Raw genomic sequence first — 9,796 nt, 5'->3', positions numbered from 1 at the left:
GGGGGGTAAGGGAGCGGGTGTCGGTCACGAAGAGTCGCGGTCCTGCGCGGGCGCCGGTCCGAAGGCTGTGGGTTTCCACCAGGCCGGCCCCACGCTCCGTGTGGTCGCTCCGTGCCTCCGCTCAGGCTACGAAACGGGCTTGCGGTGTCCGGGGGGACACAGGATCTGTCCCACGAACCCGCAGTGTTCTGGGTCTGCGTGAAATGGGGAGGGAGGAGTGCCCGTGGGGCACCCATGCTGGCTGTAGGGTGGGTTTGGGGGAGACCCGCTCCAAGGCGGCAGGAGTTTGGTGTGGAAAGAGCGTGGTGGGGCGGCGCTGGGAGGGTCTGGGTCACCGTGCCTCAAATCCCACTGAACGAGGGGGAAAGGTGAGGGATCCGTCCCCCGCTCCCAAATGGCAGTGGGGTTGCAGTACAGTTGGGAAGGTCTTGAGGAGCTCAGGAAGGGCAGCCGGGGGCACAGGGCTTTGCGTGTCCTGACACAAGATCTTCTTCCTGCAGCTGGACCCTTTCTATGCCTCCATCATCCTGTTTGTGGGGAGAGCCTGGGATGCCATCACAGACCCCATGGTGGGCTTCTTCATCAGCAAAACATCATGGACCCGCTTTGGCCGCCTGATGCCTTGGTAAGAGCCGCCTGTAGCACCCCGCATCCCTACCTGATGTGTCACAGCCTTCCAGTCAGCTTTGGGTGTCCCTTGGCATGAGGTTTGCAGGGCAGGACATGCTGACACCCTATCTCACCCAGGTGAGGTCCCAAGCGCCCCAAAAAGCCCACGGTTCTGCCAACAGCTGGGGCTTCAAGTCTGTGCCTGTTACTCTGGTCCCAAGCCATCTCCGTACGAGCTGGTCCCGGCTGTCCTCTGTGTCACTGCGCCTGCAGCAGCTCCGGCCTCCCTGAGAGCTGCCCTGATGCCACGCTCCGACATTGGACTTTGTTCCGGTGGCGGTTGCTGAGCCCGGGCCTGTGGCAGGGCCACGTTGCCAGCAGAGCAGGTGGCATCACAGCCACAGGGAGGAGGGACGGGGGCGTGCACGGTTGATGTGGGGTGCCGGCTGACAGTCACGAGGATGCTCTTCTGGCAGGAAAACAGCTGTCATGGATCTGGGTGTCCACACGTGGGTGCTTCCGCTGCCCTTGAGAGTGGGGTGCTGAGTGAAGAGGTGCCGAAGGGAGTTGGAGCAGATGGGATGGGGTTTGCGAAGCCCCAGAGGGCTCATGCCTGCACCCAGGGCAGACTTAGGATGTCCATAAACACCCACCCCTGCGCGGGACAGGGAGCATTGCAGGGTGCTAATGCCTAAGTGTGGACATAGTGGCATGTCCTGCGCTAAAATAACCCATGTCCTGGGTGCCTGCGGGATTGCTGAAATACAATGCAGCAAAGGGGGTGGGCATGGGGGGAGTGGAATTAGAGGGATGTAGTCCTTTCCCCTGCAGATTATACCCTCTGCTTCCGGGCTTTCCTGGAATAGCTCTGGGCAGTGGCAGTCGGCTGTTGTTAAAGCCAGGCTCCACGCATGGCCTGAAATAGCTTCTCTGCAGCCGCATGTATGGCGGGGTCTGGGGTCTGGAGATTAGAGCAGGGCTGCCTGTGCGGAGCCGCCTGGGCATGCAGGCAGGGCTGCGCGGGATAGCCGTGCGCTTGGATGGCCGCCGCAGCTCCGCTCTCTGTAATCTCGCGTCCTCGAGGCAGGGGGTGGGGATGGAGAGGCTGCATTCCTCCGAACGGCTCCTGCTTCGTTAAAATTAGCCAGAGCTTTTGACTTGCACTGGGCCCCTCAGCAGTGCCGGGGCAGCCGGCTGCGAGGAGCTTGCTGCTACTGTACATGGCTCAAGGGCAACCGGCTGAGTCCAATTTGGATGGAGTTGAGCTGAGTTTAAACCTCCTGAACTTGGGGTTCGTTGGCTGCGGTGGGGCTGGCTGTGTGGGGCTGCCCAGCCCCAGGCTGGTGTGGCTGTGGAGCTGTTCTCTGCCTCAGTTTCCCTGCATGCAAGGAGCCTCAGGGTCTGCGGGGTTTCGTCAGAGGCTGCTGCCTGACCCCAACCCTCAGCACCCGTGAGGTGACCCTGTGTAAGCCCCCTTTGTGCAAGGATTTATTGTCCAGAGTTTCTGCCGGGCTCTGAAGGGTCTGATCTGTGAGGCTGAGCCCCATCAGCTGCCGGCAGCTCTAGCTCAAAGCTCGGGGCTGCTCCAGCCCCTCAGAAGAGAGAGGAGACCTTCCTCGAGGGCCGTCGCCTCTCTCTCATTCAGTTCTTTCTTTTTTGAAACGCTTTTTGGCACTTTTTGTCCCAGCAGCTCATCCACTGGCTGCCTTCTCCTCTCCCCTGGCCTCGGGGACCCCGCTCTGTCCCCAGCCCTGGGCAAGTCCCTGTTTCCTCAACCATTCTAGACTTCCCGATGACCAAACTTTTCCTTGATGTGTTGGTGATTGAAGAGCCTTGGCTTGCTTTGACCTTCCTTCTCCAGGGCAGCAGCCGTTTGCAAACAGTTAACTGCCGGGGCGGGAAGGGGTGTGCAAGCCGTGGCACAAAGGAACACACCATCGTGCCGCGGCCAATGAGCGGGCGAGCGCGTCACCGCAGCCTCCTCCGAGCGTCTTAATCACCTCGGCCTCGGTCAGGGGTAACTCGCAGTCACTTGTCTGCCACTGCCAGGAGCTGCCGGTCAGCCCTGGCCAGGGCTCAGCACCGTGGTCCCGGTGCCGGGGTGGGCCCGCAGGGGATTCCGATGCGCACACACCGGCGCCCATGGTGAGCGTGACGTGGTTCCTGCCGTGCGGCTCTGGTGACTCATTCAAAATTTCCCTTGGCTCCTCGTATCTGTGAGGCGATAAGCGTGCGCAAGAGGAATGGCTGGAGCTGGCTCGCCCCTTTCTTCCCCCCGCCGGGGTGACGTGCGCACAGAAAAATGTGCATGTGTTGGGTCCTGTGCAATGCCTCTGCTGGCTCTCCATCCATGGAGATTCGGTTTCTCGCTCTCCACGCACACACACCCCCCCCCCCGCCACCCTCCCCCCCCCCCCCCCCCCCCCCCACCGCAACTTAAATTTAAACTTTGCGTCCTGTACGTCAGTCCAGACGGAAAGATCTCACTGTACCCTGGCAGCGGAGCGGCAGAGGGCCAGCCCTGACCATGCATGGCTCTGTCCCGTGTCCGGTTCTGCTGGCTTCATTCCAGGACACAGCCTCTGACCACTAGTTTGTGGAGCGCAATGTGTTTGCAAATCCCCAAGCAAAATCAGTCTCCTAAACAGATGCGGATGCAACCTCAACACCTGGCTCACTTCCCTCCAGGAGGAGGAATTCCTCCCGTGCCCTCCTGAGTGATGGGGGGACCTGGGTGCTTGTAGCGTCCTCAGGCTGCTGGTGCAGGGTAGAGCTGTTCCCCTGGCTGGGTTGCAGCAGGACAAGGGTTGTGAGATGCTCTGGATGAAGTGGAGAGATGTTCTGGGTGGTTTCCCGCTGCAGTCACCTTTGCTGGCTGGTCCTGCTGGGACTGCTGCCAAGGCCCAGTGCTTGAGCAATCCCCTCCAATCCTCTGTTGCACTTTGCATCCCGTGTCCCTGTGCCTGCAGCTCTGGGAAGCTGGGCAGGGGTGGAAGAAGGAGCCAGCCTGCTGTTGGCTGGTGGTTTGCCCCATCCCTGCCAGCAGAACAGAGGTGCCCCTGGGACCAGGGCTTGGCGGGGGGCTGGCAGCAAAGCCAAGCTGGTGAGAGGCATCTGTCTGCTGGGCCCGTGGGGCTGGGGAGCAGGGCTGTGCTGCCTGGCTGCTCCCCAGCCCTTTCCGGGACGAGGGAGGTGATTACATCCCACTGGACACACAGCGGTGCTGCCTGGGGGAGAGGTCAGGGCTGGGGGTGGAAGCTGAAGGCAGGAGCAGATCAATCCTTTCCATCGAATCAAGGATGTCTGTTTTTGCAAATAAAGCTCTTCCCCTTCCCCCCCTGTGAGACCTGAGCTGCTGCCTTCAGTCTGGTCTGAATTGCCCCCGTGGCCACCACCTCCTGTTGAAGTGTTGGAGCAGGGTGGGCCACCCCTGGGCAGCTCAGGAGCCCCCAAAATCAGATGCCTGAACCCCACTGGATGTGTGGTGTAGTGGGGAGAGCCAGGCTGGTGGGGTTACCCAGGCGCTTGTGTGCCCGCAGGGCTAACACTTGTGTTCTCCCAAAGGATCATCTTCTCCACCCCATTTGCTGTCATCTCCTATTGTCTCATCTGGTTTGTGCCGGACATCTCCAGCGGCCAAGTGATGTGGTACCTTGTCTTCTACTGCATCTTCCAGACCCTTGTGACGGTGAGTTGGGCTCTGCACACACCAGGGCTGGTGGGTGAGGGATGGAGATGATGAATCCCTGCCCTCACCTCGCTGAGCTATGCAGAGGGGCAGGTTCCCATCCCTGAGCTAATTCTCCTCATGCCTTTGCAGTGCTTCCATGTGCCCTACTCGGCGCTGACCATGTTCATCAGCAGGGAGCAGAGTGAGCGGGACTCAGCCACCGCCTACCGTAAGAGTATTTCCTTCCCTTCCTCACCACGGCTGGGGGGCAGCTGATGCTCAGCTCCTTTGCTGCAGCTTTCACTGGGGCATGATCTTCCTCCAGATGCCCTGCTGGAAGGGCTCATTTGATCACACCCCACCCCAAGGGTGGTGTGTGATGAACATCGTTCAGGGCTTGAATCGCAGCTGGTCCAGCTCTTCCCATTCCTCTTCCCCGGCTCCTCCAGCAGACACCCTTCTCTAGTCTGGTGAGAGCTGGGCTGATGGGGAGGTGGTCCCTGTTATGGCCAAGTGCCTGGAGCAGACGATGGGGGATCTGAACTCCCAAGTCTTTCCTCCTGCTCTGTCATACAGCACTGGGAGCAGCATGACCAAGTCTTGGCCCTGCTCCCTGCCTCAGTTTCCCCAGCAGACACTCTCCTTTCCTGCGCAGCACAGGCTTTATCACTCGGTGATTTGGAGGGAGCTCTAGGAGAGCTGGGCTGGCTCATTTCTCCTGGTGAAGGGCAATGAATTGCAGCTGGGGAGGCTCTGCTGTGGAGAAGGGTTTTGCACCCATGCCCTGGGTGCCCGAGGGCTGTGCTCAGTCCTGCTGGCCTCTCCCTCCAGGTATGACAGTGGAAGTGCTGGGCACAGTGCTGGGTACTGCCATCCAGGGCCAGATTGTGGGCAAGGTGGTTACTCCCTGCATTGAGAGCCCCCTCTTCATCGGCAAGACCAACTCCTCGGTGGCCATGGAGGAACTAAACATGACCCATGACACTGGGTCGCTCACGGACACAGTAAGCTGGGGGGACCTGCTGGCAGCCCCTCCCATACTCTCCTTGCCTTTTTGACTGGGCTGGCTCCTGGTACAAGCCCCCTCCCTCACCGCTCCCTCTTCTGTTGCGTAGAGAAATGCCTACATGATCGCTGCGGGGGTCATCGGGGGACTCTACATCCTCTGCGCTGTGATCCTGTCGGTGGGCGTGCGGGAGAAGAGAGGTGAGGCTTGAGACATGATGAAATACTCGGGACTTGTGGAAACGCTGTGGCTCCTGCCAGGGGCTCCTCAGGAGCCTGGCTGAGCTCTTGGCCCCTTGTTTGTGAGTCAAGCACTGGAGAAGAGGGGCAGGTAGAGCTGAGGTCTGGGTACGGGGGCCTGGGGAAGGCACTGCAGAAGGGCAGTGCTGTGGGCAGGAGGCCAGAGCATCTCCGGGGTGTGTTACAGCACAGCCCTGAGGACTTAGCTCTCTGCTCTGCACTGTCAGAGATAAATGTTATCTTGCAGTTCTGTCTGGGCAAGGTTGCTAGTGCCAACTAGGGCATCCCAGTGTGAGGCAATACCCAAAGTCGAGTAGCTTCTGTCCTTCCCTCCCTCTGCTTTGTGACCAGCTCTGCTTATCCTGGGCGAATCAGCCAGGCCATCCTCTCCCCGCCATGGGGCTGAGGGACCCCTGGGTGAGGGCAGGGAGATCCCTGCAGGCATTGCCCTGACTCCCTTGGGGTGCGATGCTGTAGGTGGGCAGGGGCTTGTGCAGGGTGCTCGGCAGCAGGCATGAGGCACTGTACTCCTTGCACCCAAGGGTGCTGTTTCAGTGGGTCTAACGATGGGCTGATTTGCTCTGCTCCCCAGAGTCCTCTGAGCTCCAGTCGGATGAGCCTGTCTCCTTCTTCCAGGGGCTGAAGCTGGTGATGAACCACGGTGCCTACATCAAGCTCATCGCCGGCTTCCTCTTCACCTCGCTGGCCTTCATGGTAAGCGCAGCCGGGCTTGGAGGATGGGGGAGAGGGGACGGCAGCAGCGCAGCTTGGAGGTGGCTGGGGGATGAGCAGCGTGGGGCCCAAATAGGATCCCGGTGGGCTGGGGAGCATGTGAGGTGGCAGCTCAATGAGCCGGAGCTGCCCCGGGCAGAGAGGAAGGATGTGGCCTCGTGCCCTCGGATGGGTTGGTGAATGGCCGCTTTCTTCCCCTGCTTGCACTTTGGGTGCAGCCTTGCAAGGAGGAGCGGGTGCCTCCGGGGTGGCTGGGGTGCCCGTCCCCCCCTAACTGCTGTCTGCCTCCTCCATAGCTGCTGGAGGGTAACTTTGCCCTCTTCTGCACCTACACCCTGGGCTTCCGCAACGAGTTCCAGAACATCCTCCTGGCCATCATGGTGCGTATGGCCTCGTCCTGGAGCGCCTCGGGGCTGGGACTGTGGTGGGATGCACGCTGTGGGATCCTGTGGGTCCTCCCCAGGAGCTGGCATGGGATGGGTGCTCTGTGGGCTGAGGGGAGGGATGCTGTGGGGCTGCGATAGTCCACTGTGGGGACAGTGACCGAAGGTCCCCTGGGAGGAGGGGAGGGAGAAAAGGAGCTGCCAAATGTCCCGCAAAGGCTGGGCGGGTTGGCAGGAACAGCGAGGCCTTTGTTCCTGTGTGAAGGCAGCCAGAGATGGGGGAGACCAGGAGCCGTGGGGGCCTTTTGTCCCAATCCTGCCACTTATCTCCCTTCCCCCCTGCTTCAAGAAAAGGATCTCAGTGTTTACTGCCAGGAAGATGGAGCAAAACAGCTCCTTGAGAGCCCCTTCCAGCTTGTCTCATCCCTGGGAGCCCTTCCCACCCTTCCTGCTCAATGGGGTGGAGAGGTCCAAGGTGCCAAGGTCCCCACAGAACCTGGCTCTTGGCCATGCTGTGTGCAGGCAGCAGTGACAAGATCGGGTCCCTTCCCAGCACCAAGGATCGAGTCAGGTCCTCCCTCTGTTTGGGCAGGTGTGCTGGCACCTTCTGGGTGCCCTGAGAACGGTGGTGCTGGGTGCCAGGGTGCTCCGCGCTGGGGGAGGAGGTGGCCCCACGCACCCGCTCCAATTGCGAGCTCTCCTTCCCGGGAGCGGAGGCAGGCGAGGGACGGGGTGAGGGCAGGAGCAGGCGGTGTGGCTGCGTGCCAGCCCCAGGAGCGTGTGGAAATCGGAGGTGCTGGAAATGTGATGGGGGAGGCTGTGCCCAGGAGCTGCTCCTTGCTAGGAAGAGCTTTTCCCCCAGAGAAGAGCCTGGCCAGCAAGTGACACCACGACCCCCTTCTCTTCCCATAGCTCTCGGCCACCTTGACCATTCCTCTCTGGCAGTGGTTCCTTACCCGCTTTGGGAAGAAGACTGCTGTCTATGTGGGCATCTCGGTGAGTGGGTCCCCTCGAGCACAGAGGTGCACGTGAGGATGGTGTTTCCCACATGGGTTGAGCAGAGCTGTGTCCCCCCGAGAGGGCCTGGAGCTGGGCCAGGGGCTGCTGCTGCTGATTTGGTGCCTGTCCCTCATCCTGCTGTTTGTGCTATCACGGATGTGGCCAAGGCCAGCAGAAATGGCTGGGAGGAAGGCTGCACTGCTGCTTCCCCAGCCGTTGCTGCGGTCGGAGGGCACGGGAGGGAAGGGGATAGGCTGAGGAGTCTGGGTCAGGCACTGCTGACACAACCTGGTTTCTGTCCCCTATCCAGTCTGCCATCCCCTTCCTCATCATGGTGGCTGTCCTGGACAGTAACCTCATCATCACCTACATCGTGGCCGTTGCAGCTGGGATCAGCGTCGCAGCTGCCTTCCTCCTGCCCTGGTGAGTGTGAGGTCCTGGTGCTCTCAGCGCTGCACCCCAAGAGCTGGGCAAGGTGCTTCGCTTCTAGGGCCTGCTGGAGTGGTTAGAAATCCTTGGGAGGCCTTTTTGCAATGTTTTCAGCCCAAGATGGGGCTCTTGGGGGGGAAATCCTCTCAGCAGGGAGAGGAGATGCTTTGTTGGCTCTGTCCTAGTGTTCACCATTCCACTCTCCACACAGGTCCATGCTCCCGGATGTCATAGACGACTTCAAGCTGCAGCACCCTGACTCCCATGGCCATGAAGCCATCTTCTTCTCTTTCTATGTCTTCTTCACCAAGTTCACCTCTGGGGTCTCCCTGGGCATCTCCACACTCAGCTTAGAGTGAGTTTTTGTGTGGGAGCTGAGGAGGAGGGAGGGAGGCCAGTCTGGTGCCTCCGCATCCGGGCATCTCTGCTTCCCAAGGGCTGGGAGGGAGGTGGGGGGGTGTCTAAATCCAGCTGTGGCTCCGCAAACCTCTACCTGAAGGGACAGGTTTGTCTCCTACAGACTCAGTTTCCTTTGTCTGAAGGTCCCTTTCTTCTCCGCAGCTTTGCAGGGTACCAGACCCGGGGCTGCTCCCAGCCCAGCGAGGTGAACTTCACCCTGAAGATGCTGGTGTCGGCCGTGCCCGTGGGGCTGATCCTGCTGGGCCTGCTCCTGTTCAAGCTGTACCCCATCGACGAGGAGAAGCGGAGGAAAAACAAGAAAGCCCTGCAGGACTTAAGGTGAGTGTCAACTTGTGCTATGGAGGTAGCAAGCGCGGCATGCCAGCGGGGTGTGTGCGGGCAGGATCCGGCCCAGACGGGTTGGGACACACTGTGACTTGTCCAGGAATCCTCCAGGACCCGTGGGTGGTGGTGTGAGGGAAGGGCTGGCTTGTTTTCCCAATCCTGACTTCCAAAGAGATGGCGTGAAGTGTTTGAGATTAACCATGAACCTGCCCCAGTTGCTAAAGAAAACTCGTTCGGGGACTGCGCAAGGCGGTGCTGTCCCTCTTGAGCCCTTCGGAGGCTCCTCTGCTCCAAGGCAGAGGTCTGCTCGGAGGCAGGGGTTGCTCCACGGCTCACTCCATGCCTCCTCCCCAACACTTTGTCCCCAGGGAGGAGAGCAACAGCAGCTCGGAGTCAGACAACACAGAACTGGCCAGCATCGTGTGACCCCAGGCTGGGTCTGTCCGCTCACACCGGGGCTCTCCGAAGGACTCGGGGCCCCTCAGGGGCTGGACCAGCCTCGTGCCGCTGTAGGTGTGCGCCGTCGAGGAGCGCCTGGGAGAAGCCGTGCAGAGCATCCACCGACTCGAACACAAGATCTGTGCCGGTCTTGTGCCTTCCACGGGATCCACAGAGCGCTGGTAGTGTACATTACACGAATTGACCCTGTGGTACTTGTGTGCCTCATGAGAAACAAGCACTATTCCCTGCCGGGTCCCGGAGAGCAGAAAAGCCCGAAGTGGGATCCTTTTGCTCGTAGCACTCGTGCCCGCTGCCCGTCTGTGCCCGGCCTGCGTGGGGCCGATCGCCTGTGGGACTGGGGGTAATGGTTAGTGTACATTACACTGTCAATGTGACCGCGCCAAGGACGTGAGCTCACCTCTGCTGTCTGTACATACGACACTAATTTGGAAAGCTGTTCTTTTTTTATAGAGCCTAATTAACTTAATGATGTAAATATGAAACTATTTCCTATTTGAATATATCTGTACAGAAACCGAACTCA

General features: G+C 60.1%; 1 protein-coding gene across 1 annotated transcript in view; it reads left to right on the top strand.

Moving 5' to 3' along the window:
- MFSD2A (major facilitator superfamily domain containing 2A) overlaps nt 1-9,237 on the top strand; it is a 10,525-nt gene extending 1,288 nt beyond the window's left edge. Inside the window, exons 2-13 of the mRNA XM_009332196.1 lie at nt 501-625; nt 4,174-4,297; nt 4,430-4,508; nt 5,111-5,283; nt 5,395-5,485; nt 6,117-6,238; nt 6,553-6,636; nt 7,552-7,635; nt 7,949-8,061; nt 8,279-8,422; nt 8,629-8,805; nt 9,180-9,237. Coding sequence (XP_009330471.1) covers nt 501-625; nt 4,174-4,297; nt 4,430-4,508; nt 5,111-5,283; nt 5,395-5,485; nt 6,117-6,238; nt 6,553-6,636; nt 7,552-7,635; nt 7,949-8,061; nt 8,279-8,422; nt 8,629-8,805; nt 9,180-9,237 — 1,374 coding nt within the window. The remainder of the gene's footprint in view (nt 1-500; nt 626-4,173; nt 4,298-4,429; nt 4,509-5,110; nt 5,284-5,394; nt 5,486-6,116; nt 6,239-6,552; nt 6,637-7,551; nt 7,636-7,948; nt 8,062-8,278; nt 8,423-8,628; nt 8,806-9,179) is intronic.
- The last annotated feature ends 559 nt before the right edge of the window (nt 9,238-9,796 follow it).

Source organism: Pygoscelis adeliae, unplaced genomic scaffold, assembly GCF_000699105.1.
Source record: "Pygoscelis adeliae isolate BGI_AS28 unplaced genomic scaffold, ASM69910v1 Scaffold359, whole genome shotgun sequence".
Classification (NCBI taxonomy): Eukaryota; Metazoa; Chordata; class Aves; order Sphenisciformes; family Spheniscidae; genus Pygoscelis; species Pygoscelis adeliae.
This window is presented reverse-complemented; position numbering and strand designations above follow the sequence as displayed.